At 45.9% G+C, this 16935-nt stretch overlaps 2 protein-coding genes across 3 annotated transcripts; both read right to left on the bottom strand.

Annotated features, from left to right (window-relative positions):
• Positions 1 to 17: 17 nt before the first annotated feature.
• Positions 18 to 9026, bottom strand: LOC101069789 (integrin alpha-6-like). 2 transcript variants are annotated; one of them, XM_011616523.2, is made up of 26 exons: positions 8738 to 9025; positions 6015 to 6136; positions 5862 to 5941; positions 5448 to 5709; positions 5244 to 5375; positions 4961 to 5174; positions 4691 to 4884; positions 4516 to 4613; positions 4309 to 4433; positions 4142 to 4231; positions 4009 to 4070; positions 3765 to 3928; positions 3550 to 3693; positions 3214 to 3329; positions 2965 to 3121; positions 2802 to 2885; positions 2648 to 2727; positions 2486 to 2563; positions 2306 to 2408; positions 2040 to 2204; positions 1838 to 1930; positions 1654 to 1764; positions 1490 to 1585; positions 1285 to 1410; positions 1076 to 1153; positions 490 to 628 (listed from the first exon to the last, which is right to left on the bottom strand). In XM_011616523.2, the coding sequence occupies exons 1-25, from the start codon at positions 8896 to 8898 to the stop codon at positions 1085 to 1087; spliced, it is 3126 nt and encodes a 1041-aa protein (XP_011614825.2). In that variant the 5' UTR covers positions 8899 to 9025; the 3' UTR covers positions 490 to 628; positions 1076 to 1084. The 2 variants fall into 2 exon arrangements, with proteins under 2 accessions (XP_029686286.1, XP_011614825.2); XM_029830426.1 differs by lacking the exon at positions 1076 to 1153 and having other exon boundaries at positions 18 to 628; positions 8738 to 9026.
• Positions 9027 to 12763: 3737 nt separating this feature from the next.
• Positions 12764 to 16345, bottom strand: metap1d (methionyl aminopeptidase type 1D (mitochondrial)). The gene is made up of 10 exons (XM_011616522.2): positions 16249 to 16345; positions 15322 to 15482; positions 14933 to 15082; positions 14709 to 14857; positions 14387 to 14429; positions 14141 to 14304; positions 13954 to 14051; positions 13808 to 13855; positions 13650 to 13728; positions 12764 to 13561 (listed from the first exon to the last, which is right to left on the bottom strand). The coding sequence occupies exons 1-10, from the start codon at positions 16280 to 16282 to the stop codon at positions 13477 to 13479; spliced, it is 1011 nt and encodes a 336-aa protein (XP_011614824.2). The 5' UTR covers positions 16283 to 16345; the 3' UTR covers positions 12764 to 13476.
• Between the last annotated feature and the right edge of the window lie 590 nt (positions 16346 to 16935).

The raw sequence follows: 16935 nt of genomic DNA on the forward strand, positions 1-16935 counted from the left end.
ACCACAAGAAACATGTAAAAATGGGAACCCTTTATTCACCCTCACACTTTATTTTACAGACGGAGAATAATGGAAATTCCGCATTGGTGTGAGGATATATTTACAAAACAAGTTTCTCTTTAAATATACATCCAGAGGCACCTTGGGCGGTAAAATGCTGACAAATTAGTGAATTCTTGTTTCAGTTTGCTAAAAACATGGCAGTGTTTGCACAGCCTGCATCTTTGGCCTGTTGAGCATGTAAAAAAGAAGTCTTCATGAAGAATAAATACAAAAATAGTACAAAAACGCACCAATCAGTGGTACAAAGAAAAGCTGACAAGTGTCGTGCGGGAACACCTCCCACACTGGAACGCACCTTCTCCAGATGTCTGTAGATTTAAGCTCAGAACGTCGAGCAGAAGGTTTGATGAAGTCGGGTCGGAACAAAACAGGTTATGGAACGTCCAAGTAAAGGTGGCAGTTAAGAGTAGTAATCTTTGTCGTGCCAGGTTGCCATCCAGTTCTTCTTTTGCAGGTTTTTCCAATTGTCATTCCCAGGCAGCATTCCTCGCTTTTCCCTCCTGATGCGGACGGCGCTGTAACTGGGAACCGTGTCTTCGTGTCTGGCTCGCTTGAAAAAGCCACCCTGCAGAGGGAGAGGAGGAAAACGCTGCTTTAAAGATATCTGGAGGAAAAGGAAATGTGGGAAGTTTGTCAGTCTGGAGCGAAAGACAGGACGAAGATGAGTTTAATAGTAAATACAAGACAATCCAGGAGCTGCTGCCGTGGATGCAAAACGGAGAAACCCACAGGTACAGTATGAGTGAAAGAAACTGGAAAAGCTGAGCAGTTGGACTAACTTTCATGGACACTGGAAGCAGGTACTACAGGTTCAGCCATCACCTCCACCGGCCATGCAGTTAAACTCAAAAGGTTCTGCACAGAACCATCTGTGATGACCACTTTAGTCGTAAGCTCTTTAGAAAGGATCAGTCGGCCTTCAGACCAGCACGAGAACTGGTCAGTGAATGCCAGAAAGCAGCACCAGACAAAAAAAGGTTTCACCCATTCAAAGCAGGTCAGTTAAGTTTACCCTGTTTGTTTAGGCATTGGTTGTCAGTCTCTCTTTATCTGTCGTATCCTCGTTATTCTTTTTCTCAAAGACGCCACACTGAGGAGAGGCAAACCGTGAGAAGGCGCGTCATCGCCGTTAACGTACATCTGCAGCTGTTCCCTCAGTGATGTCATACACGGGTTGCTTGTGGTTTAATTAGCAGAGTAAGGGTTCCTCTGCGTTCTTACCTTCCAGAGAAGGAACGCCAGCAGGGCCAACAATAGCAGGACCAGGAGGATGGTCAGAACGATGATCCACCACGGCACCCCCCCGTACTGGGCTTCACGCCTCTCTGGGAACACCGTCAGCCTCACCTATGGGAATACACGTAGCCGCGGGGCTTCAGAACCAAGAACTTGGGGATGGGATTAGTGGCAGATGCTTAGCGCTCACTTGTGTCTCTGCTTTGTTCAGCACCATGTTCCTGGACGTGTTCACGTTCAGAGAGGCCTTCACTATCACCACCACATGATGTAATTTGGAATAGTCCTGTTTAGAAAGAGAAAAGCCGACTAATTCGAGCCCTTCTTTAAGGAAACACTCTTTTTCTCCTTTACCTCGATGAAGGTGCTGTTCCATATACGAGAGTGGAAGGTGATGACTGCATTACTGTCCATGCCCCGCAGGGGGCACTTTATCTTCACGCATTTTGCCCCCTGGTCGCAGGACTGTTGTGAACAGCTCAGTTACTCAACAAGGTCAGATCAGACATGACAGTCAAAGCGGCAGCATCGTACATACCAAAGTTTTAGATTTCTCATCGGTGAAGCGGGAAATGATGCCTTTGTCACGTTCCTGGTTGTTTCTTGCTGCTCTTTTACTCCTCTTTGGTTCCTTTAGGAAGAATTGAAGCATTTACGTCAGCCTTTTATGTCAGTGTATTTAAGTGCATCTGTTTCCTCGGAAAAAGTGAATGTGCAGACAGCAAAGGCGTCTCCCCGACCTTGTTACGAGGGTTGACCTCCCCTTTCGGAGAGCAATTTATGTGTTCCACTCCCGAAGAGCTGATCTTCATCAGGTAGAGCAGCCACTTCTCATTCGCCGTCTCCTTTGGCCAGTCGATCTCCAGGGTAGCGCCTTCTGTCAGGCGCTTTCCCAGATTTATTATCTACAGATTGAGATAAGACCAGCTTGATGGAACTGGTATTCATTCGACACCTGAGAGCGTTCACTAACACAAAGGTGAACAAGAGCCTTCCCTGTACTCACTCTGAACTGATGCGTGATGGCACTCCCAATTTCACTCTCCGTCTTAATGGCCTCCTCACCTTTGACCTTTCCATAGAAGTAGGCCTGAGATGGAACAGCTTGTCTGGGGAAACCAGCAGAGATTTGTTAGCAGGAATCTGGGCGTTTGTGTTGTCACACATGTGTTTCTTTTCTACTCACCCCGAGACAGAGAGCTGCAGCAAAATGGCCACCGTCGCCTTGGCTTTAACGGGCTCTAATGCCTTCTGATCGCTCGTTCTGAGAGGGAGGAGTTCAGGACACGTATTAAACATTTCATAAGCGTTAAGAGATATTTCATGTAACGTGGAATAAAAGGCGTACGTCTCAAGCTTGAGTTCAACCTCCACTTCTGAGGTGTCGAGAGAAATCCCAGCTGTGCCCATTATGATATAGAAAATCGCCTAGATAGACAGAAGAAGACGGGTGTTCAGACAGAGCTGGTGGGTGTGAACGGATGAGTGCTGCGTGATCTCACCTCTGAGTTTCGTTTAAAGGGATTTCCAAGCTCACAGTTGACAAAGGAACCGTTCTTATTAGCTGTACAAGTTACCGGGTGCTTCTGGAATCACAAACAAACTCCAGTCAGGACAATCTGGGACACGAGCAGGAGAAAACGTCAAGGGGGACGCAGGGCTCACATCCGGAGAGACGGTGAAAGTGGAGTAGGTGAGAGACTGCTGGAAGAAGGCCACCACGGAGGCTTCGTACGCGTCGTCGCCATTCAAGTTGGTGGCCCTGACCTCCAAGGCGAGGTCCTTCTGGTTGCTCAGCTTGATCACGGGCATGTTATTCTCTCTTTAACAGCAACAGTGGAATGTAACAATAAACCACGATTTTCACAAGAACTGCCAGAAAAGAAATAATAGGAATAACAAGGGTTTTTTTACAGTTCAAGTGGAACAAAAGTTTTGTCGTCAGCTGTCCTGTAACCATAGCGATAGGTCAGCTTTAAATTGCTCTGACATATGTTGTCGTTGCCACAGCCCTCTTTTCGGAAAGGCACCTAAGAGGAAAAATACACAGGCACACAATTAAATATTTTAACTGTTTTATATTCATTCAAACCTTGATTATGATGTTTATTTCTATTTATTAATTTTAGCTAATCATATTTACTGCTATCATTTAATTCCTTGTTCCTCTTTTTAAATGTAAACATTGTGGTCATCTGCAAACATCCGCATCTGAATATTGGGGTTTTGGTCATCTGCACGTGCGCTCACCATGGATCGAACCGTGTTTTTCTCGTTGGCGTCCAGCACCGGCGGCAGCTGAGGAAACGAGCTCTGTCTGCGTTTGCGCTTGGCTTCCTGGATTTCCACGGACACGTCGATGGGGATCCCGCTCAGCTTGTCCTTGATGTTTTCCTGCATCACACAGCATTGTGTTGCACCTGTAGCGACCCATGACCGGGGAAATACCTCTTCAGAGTTGCTACCTGTATGGAGAGCTGACGATTGATGCATTCTTCTTTTCCTTGGCTGGCCAATACGATGGTCCCCTTGGAGTCGTAGCTGTTTGTAGAACCCCCAGTAAAGACCGCTCTGGACTTCAGGCCCTTCTTCCTGTTTTCAGCATCGGCCTCTAGGGAGTACGCAACCGCTACACAGAGCAAGGAGAATCACACGGCATTACACTCCCCATAATGGATACAATTGGAACGAAGAGGCACGGCATCTTACTTAGACGTGGAGAGTAGCTCTTGGGGTTGGCAGAGTAGCTGAAGCATGCCTTCACGTTGAGACTGCGAAAGGTCAAAAGTCAGACGCAACACCGGCGGAAGAAAATAAAGGCAAAGGTGATGAGCGATTGTACCAGAATGTGTTGCCGCAGTTCTTTTTGGTGAGGTCGATTTCCCTCGTCGAGAGCTGGATATCCTTCTTGATATTAATGACAGGACGGGCCCTGGGAGGAAAGAGGCCTGGTGAGCGGCCTTTCCTGATCGGAGATGAGCATTGGGAAAAACACACCTGTTCTCTCACCTGTACACAAACACGGCGTCGGAGAGGGATCCGACGGCAAGGTCAGGGTAGGAGTTCTCGTCCAAGTCCATGTTGCTTGCCAAAGAGTAGCCAAACATTTTGACACCAGGCATTGCGGGCAGAACCTGGAGTGAGACGGAGAGCCCTTCTGAACTGACCAGATTGCGATCCAATAAAGCCGAATATTCTACGGTTTTTCCACCATACCTGTCCAGCTTTCTTAGACTTGAGTCCAGTCTTGGATCCATGATAGATGAAAACTTTTCCTGAACCCTGATTGTCATTTGGGGCTCCCACAGCAAAATCTGACATCCAAAAATAGAAGCATTTTAAAAACCTCCATAAAGACCAACCAAGAGTAGCACAAGCTTTCCAGCTTTACCATGGAAACCATCCTGATTGATGTCGCCCAGGTTTGCCACGGCCAGGCCAAACATGGAGTCCTGTGGTCCGTCTATTCTAACGGGAGTCACTTTGTCCCACATTCCCGCGTTGTTGACGTAAACGTAAACAGCTCCCCCGATCTGTCCCTCTTTCTCAAAGTACTGAGGCGCTCCCACCACTAGATCCTCCCACCTGACAAACAAAAGCATGGCCGTATTAAGGACAGTACGACAGAGGGGGGCAACTCCGTGCACCATGCGTCTCTCACCTGTCGCCGTTCAGGTCCAGCACTGCCAGAGCATAGCCAAAAGAGGAGGCCAGGCCTTCCCCTTCAAGGATGTAGTCTTTTTCCAGAATGGAGCTCGTGTCCCCGCCTTTTCTCAATAACACCACCTCACCACTGTGGTGCGCCCTGGGGGCTCCCGCCACCACCGTCAACTGGTTCTGCTTGACTAGACGCTTCCCTGTGTCCAGTGAGAAGCCTGGAAATTAAAGGAAAAGTCAGCACAGGGTGGCCTGCAATGGGAGCAAACCGGCTTTTTATGGCTTACCCAGGTAGCTGTTGGGAGGAGTAGGGGCCAAAGCGGGGTCCTTTTTCCTCTCATCTCCCACTTCAAAAGGACCATCATCAAAGATGCCCATCTCTAACAAAGTGTCATTGTTCTGTTCCAAACGTACCAAACCTGAGGGAGAGCAAGTGGTGGTTCAAGCTGATGTAATTCTATCATGCACTGTGCGTCTACGCCCCATCTAACCCTTCCAATCGTAGGCTCCAGGAGCTCCAAAGATGAAGTAGTGGTAATCCTTGTCGAAGATGGCGGCGAGGCCCTGCTGGCAGGATCCGAACATCTCGTGGCCGCGGGGCCGACTCTCGCAGAAGTGCCATTCGCCTCCGTCTTCACTGGAGTCCGGATTGATGGTCAGGTCCTGACTGAACACGTAGCAGCGGCCGGTAATATCCCGTGATTCGATGCCGCTGTTCACGTTGCTCCGGCGCTGGTAGCGATGGGCGCAGGTCTGGTGCAGAAAGCAACGGGACAACATGGTATTACAATTACAGCCTTATGATATCACTGAGAAGATGGTATTTGTCTTTAAAATACAAAACATTTTTGAGATATGAAGCTAATGAGCTTGAAAGAGAGCCAGATTTCTGACGTCTGTCTTACCATAACCTTGCCTCCTGGCCCCTGGCTGCTGACTGACACTCCCATCCACTGCCTTTCTTTGCTTTCTCTGGTTTGGTCCTCTACACAAAAATCCAGGAGTTAGGACCCCAACATCTGCTGGAAAAAATGCACAGGTGTTGGCGGGAACCTCACCTGAGTTGTCAAAGTCAATCCTGGAGCAGTCGTTCCTGTTCATGTCACAGCGGTACAACCCTCCGGTCACAGCAGATTTTTGTCCCCTCAAAGCCTTGGCTCTCGGGGCACCGACCAGCAGTCTGCAACAGAGACCCAGGCGAAGGATGAGCATGTGCACGCTGCAGCTGTGGACCAGCCTGACATTTGTACTTCGAAACAAAGGGGCCGCATTCATCCACAAAGATGCGCGTTCACCCCAAAACTGATGTTCCATGTCCTCATTGTTGGACTCACTCAAAGACCCTTTTAAAATTGCTGTTCTGGTCGTCTGGAGGTGGTTTTCTCTCCTCTTTCCACATGCACACAGAGGTAGCCTTTGTGTCGCAGGGACAAACAGGAATGCCACTCCCTGCCGTCCTTGAACCTGCCGTTTTGCCACGTTGGACATTTGTGACAGGCTTCCTGTCTGTCTGCGTGCTCCCAAAGCAGTTTTGTCTCCGTCTGATGACCTACAAAGTTAACGAAGCACCGCGTTCACCAGACGGGATCAGGCAAACCTAGTTTCAGCTGGAGCACAAAGCCTCTGCAGATCCACACAAACATTCAGGATGCAGAGTTGAGGTTAATCCCGGTGTGGGCAGAGAAGGGAACTTCATCAAGAGCACAAGTGACGGAGGAGACTAAAAAGCAGAGGCTGTGATAACAGGCACGTGCTGACAGGAGGAGTTCATGCTCGGTAGAGCATGTGTGTGTGGAGAAGTGTGTTTGTGTCCTATCAGAGATATTCTCCTTCCACCTGCTCGCTAAATATAACTGTTTCTGTTCCGCGCCCAGATGTTCCACCGATTTATGCTCCTCTCCCCATTCCTTTTACTTTCATCTGTTTCTTTGGAGGGGTTCCCGTTGCTCCTGTTTGATGTTGGATAACCTCAGCTCACCTGAAAGGAATGGAGGTGGGGAGTCTGTCTGCCATAAACTACAGTCTGCTTCTCTCCTTCATACTTTCTACACAGAAGACACCATTTAACGCCCTTATCTAACGTATTCTATTGGTATTTCAGTGATCTATTCCTACACCCCCACTTTATTCTTTAGCAATAAACACAAAATTTTCCTCCTTCAGATCCGCAGGCAGGCACCTTCCTCCATCACGGTCACTCCTGGAATGCTGCGCACATGCCGGCTCACATCAGCTCAGCCTTCTCCTGTAGGTACATGCACCTCTTAACCCCCAGAGGGCACGAAAAGCGCTGAAAAACATTGAAGCGGATAAAGGTTGGCAGTGCATGCAAGTGGCAGTGAGTCACCGTGCACGCCCATCGGGGAGGAGAAGAAGGCAACACAAGCGACGAATGAATAACTTTTTGTCTATTCACTCTCGGCTGCGCCTCGGGGTTCTGAATGTATCCCACTTCCAGGTGACTGACAGCCCGGCGGTGCCTCAGTGTGCACGTACGACGCGCATCGGCACCACTGCAAACACACTAGACACGCGAGCGTGCGCGCTCAACACCGAGAGGGACATTCCTCCTCTGCAGCGACTGCGTGCGCGCAGTCCCTCTCAGAACAAACACGGTGCTCTGATCAAACATGCACGCACACATTCATACTTGCACCACGGGCGCTGCAGAGGCTAGCAGGACACAAACTGTGTGTGTGTGTGTGTGTGTGTGTGTGTGTGTGTGTGTGTGTGTGTGTGTGTGTGTGTGTGTGTGCGCGCTACATATTGAGCACCAAAGTGCTCGTTCTACTCGGGGGTTAGTGAGGGTTAGGAGCTGGGGAATGCATTAGGTCTAAGAAAATGCTCACAAAGACAAAATTACAAAGGTGTGCGCGCAGTAGTAAACAACCTTTACCAGCAGTGTTTAACCTCCGCGCGGAAGGTTACGGACCAACAGTTGTTTGATAACTGGGCCATAAAACTGTAAAAGATCTTGCTGTGGGTGTGGATCAGGTTCTACCTACAGAACAACACACCACTGGTTTGGAGTCCTGCTCCAATCTGCCCTCCGCCTGCAGGGAAAGCGGTTTATCGTCATTTGAAGGCAACGGGACAGTTTATTTAAGCGCGCATCACCCCATGTTTAATGGAATCGTACCTATGTTCCATCAGTTCTATGACACATTTTTGATCATTTTACTGGTGGGAAAGAGAGGATCATAAAACCAGAATAAAACCATATCTCATTTTGACTGGATCATTTATGGGACACTCAATACACGGGGATCCAGTTGGAGAAATCTGGATCTGAAGGAATAAATCCCTCAGAAATGGTAAGAAGAGGTTCTCCCTGCCCTTTGCTTACAAACGCTCTTTCCCTACCGGTAAATTTGCATTTATAGCTGCTCCGCTGACCCTAAGTCAGTTAATAACAAGGGGCTTTAAACCAGTCTCCACTGGATGGCAGCTACCCTTTTACCAGAGGACAAACCTCAGCTGAAGAATTGGCCATAAAAACGTCAGCGATTATTCACTGTCGCGCTTTTAATCCCCAAAACTCCTATTTTCCCACAAAAACACACCCGGAAAAGTTCTGCCTTCCAACACAGGCTCTCAAATGAGTAACCCTGTGGTAAATGAAAGATTAACAGCCCCATCGGCGCAGAAATAACGCTTGGCTCAGATTTCAAATACCTGCGACACACCTGAGCTCCCCGCTCCCACAATCTCCCGACTTCTGATCACATTTAAATGGCGCCCGCTGTCGTATCATGTGACAACAAGAAAGCTCGGCTCTCACATGGTTTTGTCCTCCGGTTGGAGCTGCCGGTGCATGGCCATGGAGAAGCCGAACAGGCTGTCGGGATCGCCGCTCGTCTTGCGCACCACATTCTCGGTGTCCAGGTTAAAGGCGCAACACGTCGAGACCAAGACGGCCAGTAGCGGGAGTCCAGGGACCATCCTGACTTCCGTGGCTCCAGATCAAGTCCAAAAGAAAGAAACAAAAACTCTGGAGCTTCCCTGAGAGCTGCTGAATGTCCCGGACTGTCTGCGGGAGGGCGCACGGTGGACCACTTTGGTGCAGCTGCTCCTCCCAGTGGCCTCCCAGTTGGCACACCACGCTACCACACCTCAGATATGACTGGAGGCGCTGGATATTACTGTTGTCTTTGTAAATTAAGCGGAGGGCTTCTGAAAATTTCAGGTTTTAGCTTGGAAGCATTCATTTAGAGTTGTGGTTCGACAAAAAAGATCTATTCTCTAAACACCAGTATGGAAGCATTCTACGTTTGTATAGTTCAATTTGGAAAGGAATTTTATCCAAACTACCAATATCTTCTGTTTTCAAAAGAACATTTAAGGATACTGCTTGATATAAAGCATAACGTGCACTAGTTTCTTACAGAATTTAGCTTCAGAGATTATAAGGGAATCTGATGAATAATTGTTTTTCGTTTTTTGCAGTAATTGGACCATAAATGAGTCAGAGTTCAGGCTGGTGATCTCCTGTGCACCATCACCATGCAATTTGGGCTCCGTCCCGACTTCTTAGATGAGTCAGATGGAGCCAGAAGACGAGGGACACACACACACACATGCACGCTCTTTCACAACATTTTAAAGGCATTCCATGAGACTGACCCCAAAGACTGTCCTCGCAACCCGGCAGCTCAGCAGACAACGCGGGCTTTGTGTGCACGACTGAGAAACAGGGTGCTCAGAGAGGGCGACAGACGCTGCCCACGTACAGTAGAAAAGGCAGAAATATGGCTGGACTTTGAAAAGGGCAGAGGAGGAATGTGCCTCATAAACGCCAGTGAAGACCAGAACAACAACAAGAAATGTCCATTCAGCTGCCAGAGGTTCAATCAACAGGTCAGAAAATGTGTTGGCATCGAATTTATTATTTTAATGCGTGACTAAAGCTGAATACAACTGATAAACCAGACATTTCCTACACTTCGGGTTCAAACATCAGGGAACACCACACACAGCCCATCAGCATCACCTCCTTGCATTCCCACGATGTCCTTTGGGGAAATGGAGGTCAACGCTCCGTACGCACAATAACAGTTGGGCCGAGTCCATTAAGAGAACGGTTGTCAGGCAGCAGAAGCACCTTCAACAGGCAGTAATAATGACCAAAATACAAAAAAAAAAATGGCCTAAATGGGTGTGTTTATCACAGAAGATTAAAGCAGGTAATTAATCTCAAGGCTTGCAGGATGGCGGGGGGCCAAAAAACCAAAGTCAACATGACATGGGTACACTTGAGGGCACACTCATTCATCAGCAATCCTGACCACGGCCCTACAACGGCTCTTAAAGGTGCAGCTCTGCGTAAGGCACACTCATGCGAGGGTGTGTCATAGCGAGCTGAGTGGAAGGGTGTGTGTGTGTGTGTGATTATAACAGACATAGCCGCAGGTTACTGATAAATACCTGCATGCACAGACACCCACACGCAGTTAGGTAAGCTCAGCAGGAAACAGGGGAAGCAGTCAGTCTCAGTTTTAGCAGGTTGGACACATTAGCCAGAGTTTAGGTGGCTGATTTGGCCTTTGCTTGCCTGTCTCTGCCCCTGTTTTACACATGTGACATCCCCGATTGCTCAGGAGCTGACACATTTGCGGCCAGGCTGAGGTGCAACTTAATGCTCTGACTTGACGTTGCTGAGGTGGAAAAACAGAACCAAAGCCGAGCTGTCAGTCAGCGCGCTGATGACATCGTAACATCTAAGTTGCATTCCCCTTTGTGGTGTCTTCACTCCATTTCTCAATAAAACTTACACTTATGGTGAAAGCATAAACACACAGAGAGGCTTTAAACATATCCTTTACTCCTGCTGATCAGTGTATTGATTACCCTCAATAAGCAGTAATTGATGTCTTCTCCTGTCCAGCAGTGCTGTAAACCCCACGGGACAGCCTCACTAAGCACCTTTACCTCATCATGAGCTCCGTACACGTGTGTGTGTGTGTGTGTGTGTGTGTGTGTGTGTGTGTGTGTGTAACCTGAGATGGTGGATGCTGCAGCAGGAGTCCCAGTGTTTATGGGTGCAGGTGTGTTTAAAAAAACCAGGTATTTAACCTGAGGGAGGGGCAAAGTGAGGAAAAAGTTCACAATCACACCGACGTGAACACTCTCACCTCGATATAACCACAGCCTGTGATTATGTGCACACAGAAATGTGCAGCGTGCACCTGTAACCATTAGCATGACATGCTGATATTGCTGTTAACATATTGCCTCAGTGAAGTGGTTCAGTAGAAAACAGCTACATTGCGGTCGCTATAGCAACATGTTCCTCACCTTTATGTAAAAAAAAAAGCTGCGTGGCAACAGGCGATGGGGAGCATCGCAGGTTAACAAGTCTAGCTCTCTACTTTCTGTTGAACTCCCAGTGGTTACTGGAGTATTTCCCAAACAGCTCACCGGTCCTTCACCCTTAACTGACACACACACTCACGCCTGGAGGGGGGGCAGATTAGAGACTGTTGTGCATGTTGGTGGACTTACAGAGAACCCCAGACGCTTCCTGCTGCATTCAAGCTGAAGACGCCCCTGAACGTGCATTTAGCACCAGTTTGCTTCCTCCATGTAGGAAAGGTACCTTGACAATTGTTCCCCAACCAATCATTAAAAACGAAATACACACACACACACACACATGCTGTACAACCAGTTTTCCCCTGACTCGCAGTAAGAGGCCATTGTGTGTTAGTGTGACCACGATTGACAAAAAATACCCCAGAGATTCTAATAGGGACATTCATCAGTGGGCTCTCTGAGCAACCGTATCTGCTCTAGGTAAGGTGATAGCAGCGCAGAGTCACTCTCCGTAAAGATTTCCATCGTGAAGAGACAAAAGCGTTCCAGTGAAAGATTCATGAGGGCAACCGAAAAAGTTTCCCCCTAACCCTAACACCTAATTTACCACCCTCAGTCAAAGAGAAAACAAAGAAAAAAAGAGGCTTCGCACTCCTGGTTCCAGTTTCACTGTGATGATCCGGTGCTGCTCCTCAGCAGGATCTCAGCTAAGTGCGATATATCACACACGGGCGCTCACCTGAAATTTGAGTGTGTGGGGAAGGAAATTACACATTATTCATCTTATTCTGACTGAACAATGTAACAGGAGAGCACAACTACAGCAAGTGAAGGGGTGAAACGTCACCATTTTGCTCGCTGGAACATGCAGACTACATACAAACACTAAGTGGGTTGAAATCCAGGCAAAAAGATCCGATTGAAGTCCGAAAGAGAAGTTTGCTATGCAGCTATTGGCTGGATTTTAATAGAAAAGACCAGATTTGATAGAAACAACCTCTTTATACCCCCAACATCCTCAACCCAAAAATATTTTACCATGAGCTTCAAGCTCAAGGAGCAAAATGTTCCTGCATGCAAGGTTGAGTAATGTCTGAGGACCTGCAGAATGAGTCCCGACACGCAGGAGAAGAATGAGACGCAGCCCAGAACATTCACCACCCAGGACCTCACCCCCACCACTCCCTGCTCCTCCCTAAATCTTTGCCTTTTACACACCTCTGGCTCTCTGCCTTCACTTTCTGACTCGTGTCGATGTGGAATTTTCTGATATTTTGATTGCAGTTCATCAAACTGAAGGGAGGCCCCAATAAACCCTACACACACGTGATTAAATTAGAGCACGGCAAAGAATGTCTACAACAATGAAGAATGTGAACTTTTTAAGAACAATATAGGACTTTTACGGGTTTATACATGACCAGCATATGTGATGCATTCAAAAAAAATAAAAATAAAATTGTGAATCACTTCCTGGCTGGATTTGAGCAGACTGCTGATTAGCTGACCCACCTTTATTTGTGTAATCCTTCCTGTTCCACCCCTGGCACTGGCACTGGCACACACACATACACACACACACTGTGGAGTGCATTGGCAGGAAGTGAAAACACACCCACTCAGCTTGAATCCAATTTTTTTCCCCTTTGTGTCCAAGGCATCGAGATTGTGCACTGCTCATGCCTAAAGTTGACTGAACTATCCACACGACTGCAGGCAGTGTTAATCACTAACATACCGGTATTACCTAGCAAGAAAGACATCAGAAATGCTGTTAACAGTGTTTCTGCAAAAAGCTTAAGGGCAGGCGAATGTGAGTGACACCTGATCACTTGATCCTTTATCAAATCCACGTGGAATTGGAATGATACAGAGGGAAAGTGGGGAAAAGAAATGAAAAACATGCTGCTATGCCTGGAATTTAACAAAACCCTGAGCGACATTTAGCTCCATTACTCAGTACTCTCGGTAATTATTGCCACTTAATTTAACAAATTATTTGTTAGGGAGATACAGAACAGTGATGGGTTATTAACAATTCTGCAGAGATTTGAATAAATAAATAAAACAAGACAGTTGCTTCCAACCTGCTGACTACTGCCATCTGCTGGTGGTGAGTGGCTTTACAGTATGTAGCCTTCAACACTTAATCATAATAATAAAGAAATACTAGTGTAGATCCCTTTTTATTTTCTGAAAGTCAGCAGGTCAAAGGGTGTCCTCCTCTGGGAGTTTGGTAAGAATATCCACGCCATCAGCTGTGACGACCACGGTGTGCTCAAACTGTGCCGACCTGCAGGAATAACAAGAGTAGTGTACCAAGTTTTCTCCATCTTCATGGTTCATGCTGCAACCTTGCAAAGCTTGAACGTCAAACCTACCTTTTATCATCCGCAGACACAGCCGTCCACTTGTCCTTCAGGATTTTATACTCCACGGAACCCTCCATCACTATGGGTTCTTCAAAACAAAGGAAATGTTTAATATCTTACAGAAACATAGTAGCAATTTACAGCAAACAGTTCAAAAGCTAACTCACCTATTGTAAATGCCATCCCTTCCTCCATGGTCATGTCATTGTCATTAGCTGAAAAACAAAATTTCCGGCAAAATGGGCAAGAGTATTTAATAAATAAGTAATAAATGAAGGAACCTAGACCAGAGCATTAGCACCTATTAACATACCATGGTGCCAGATCTCAGGATGGCAGTGAAAATGGGAGCCGATTCCATGTCCAATGAAATAAGGACACACTTGGAAACCGCTAGCGTGAGCTATTTCACTGATGGTGCGCAAGGAAATATCAGTAGGCATGATGGAATGGTTCCTACATTTGTTGAATCTGGGCTGTTTTTTTTAATAAGCCTGTACCTGATTGTGTTCCCGATAACACACAGTTTTGTCCCCGGCTTGCAGGCAGCGATGGCCTCATCGCGGCAGCGCCGGGCAGTCTCCACCAAGCGCTGGCCAACCTCATCGACCTCGCCAACCAAAAAAGTTTCAGAGGTGTCACCGTGGTAACCATCCAAATAGACCTTACAAGAATTGGCAACCATCCAGGGTTGTTAGTGAATGTTCTGACTGCTTTCAATGACATTTAAAGATATGTATACTTACAGTAACATCAATGTTGATCATGTCACCATTTTGAAGTGGCCGACTGCAACACACAAACCAACTGTTTGACTTCATATTTTATGATTTTAAATCTTTATAGTATCTTTTATAGGACATGAGTTGTGTGCGTGATATCTCCACAGTTGTTGCACATTTCTAAAAAAAAAAAAAAGTGAAAAATACAATGGCACACAAGTGCAGTTCCCATTATGGCCGATAGGTGTCAGTACAGGTGATTTAAAAAAGTTCATCTATAAATCGCGTTCCCACTACCAGGATATTCTCACCTATGGTGATAGAAAAGATGTAAATGACGTTTTACCTGTCAGGTATGCCGTGACACACAACATTGTTGACAGACGTGCACACTGATTTGGGAAAACCCCCGTATCTGAGGGGGGATGGGTAGGCATTGTACTTGATTATCTCCTGGTGCACAAGATAGTCAATTTCATCTGTTGTCATGCCAACCTGAAAAGTACAGGTCAGAACTGGGTCTTTATTTATTTATTTATTGATCACCACACTTTTCAAGTGTAATATTACCTTCAGACTCTGTCCAGCGAGTAAAAGCACGTGTCTGGCCACTTGGCATGCTCTCGCAAGGTCATCGATCTGCTCTTGCGATTTAATTTCTATGTAATCGGGCCATTCTGGCACCAGTCTGCTTCCCACATAGTCGGGCTGCACAATGTGCTACAGGCAGACAGGAGAGGGAGTTATGATGAGTGATTAATTTAGCTAATGTTCCACATAAAATTACCAGACAGCAGTCTCTATAATAAAACATATATTTGATCACATTTTAAAGCCTAAAGGACACTTGGCATGTATTTTATTACTACTTTGGCCTCGTACTTAGGCCTAGTCAGGAAATACAACAACTGTGTCATACAGTAGTTCCTGGTACTGTTTTGGGACATGATATCCCTCACCTTGGGCACTCCATAGGCAGGTCGAACAGTAGCCGGGCGAACTACACTATGAGAATGTTTCCACTTCCTCCAGAAAAAGCGGCGATGTTGTTGACACAGTAGTGCTGTGGGTGGACCACAGGTTTTTAGAAAACAAACTCTCCGCAGGAAACGAGACAGTCCTGAAGAAGTCAGAGAAAGAGGAAGTACTTTGACAATTGTTCTACTGCTCAGAATGCATGACTAGACACTAAATGTATGAATATCGCTGTCATTATTGCAACATTGTCTTAGACTGCATTTCAATGCTTTCACCTTACTTTGTTGTCCAATGTTCGTTTTCTGTTCCATCAATCTCATGAAAACTATATCAACTATGGCAGAGACGCTGGGATTGTAACAATGTAACAAGCGAATTCACTAACAAGATTAGTGTATTAATTTTAACGTCTACATTATATTGATCATTGCAGATGTTTGCAAGAATTCCAATGTTAGCGAGCACTGGTTAAAGAAGGTTTACACTTGAACCTATTTTGTCAAGTACTCACACAAGACAAATCTTACGTCTTATTTACAAAGGAATTACTGCACACAGCATAGATTATAATGAAATATTTGTATTTGTCAGACACAATAGATGTTTATAAGGATGGACGAGACTCTGCAGCCCTATTATATTTTGTACTGGTTTAATTGCATGCTCTAAATCAAATATCGTGCATTATGTAAAAATAGAATGGTATGATTTGTACTGCGTTATAACCCGACAGATAAAAACAAAAAATGCCCGAATTGAAGAATTCACAGTACCGTTTTTCACGTATTTTTAAAAAGCTATTAACCTGTACATCCTGGCGACGCATGAGCCGCGGTATTCACACTACCGTCCTGATAATTAGACTTTAAGCGTCTAACCTCTGATTTAAAGTCTCACTGACCAAATACCTGTCACAAATCCTGCACAGTTGTGCGCCGCCATCTTGAATTGTGGTCACGTGGTGCTGTTGCTGCCGCCCGAGTTAATTGTCGTAAAACTAATGATTCAATACAAGCTGCTATTGCGGTATTTTATGCCTTTGCAAGCAAAGACAGCGAGCTAAAGCTGCAAATTTTCCTCTTACGTCTTACCCTGATCCCTTTTTAAAACAATATTTAGGTTTTTACAACTTTTTTCTTTACACTTATTGAGTTTTTCCCAATATACTGTAATTTATTTCTTTGTTTCATGCATCCAGTTAACTGCTGCTTTTCTCTAATCAGGGACATGAGGCGTCAAATGGTGTGTAGACCTCCTCTTTACATTGTTGGAGTGTGCTTTGTGCAGTTAGTTTTTCTGAGCAAATAGATATAAAATCTTGTTTTGACAATAAAGCATACCCCTGAGGGTATCAAATGTCATCTTAACTATAATAAAGTAAAATCCCAATACAATAGTTACAATAATTAGTATTTCTATCATAATCTATTAATATATTTTTTTCTTGAAGCTTGAACTGAGAGGTAAACAAAATTGATGTTTGTCAAAAAATATTGCAATGTTTGACAAAAATACAGGCTATAAGGGAAAATAACTCTAAATGCAATTAGACGGATTCAGAAAGATACGTCCAGACCACAAATATCCTTGCAGAC

This window comes from Takifugu rubripes, chromosome 22 (assembly GCF_901000725.2).
Source record: "Takifugu rubripes chromosome 22, fTakRub1.2, whole genome shotgun sequence".
NCBI lineage: Eukaryota > Metazoa > Chordata > Actinopteri > Tetraodontiformes > Tetraodontidae > Takifugu > Takifugu rubripes.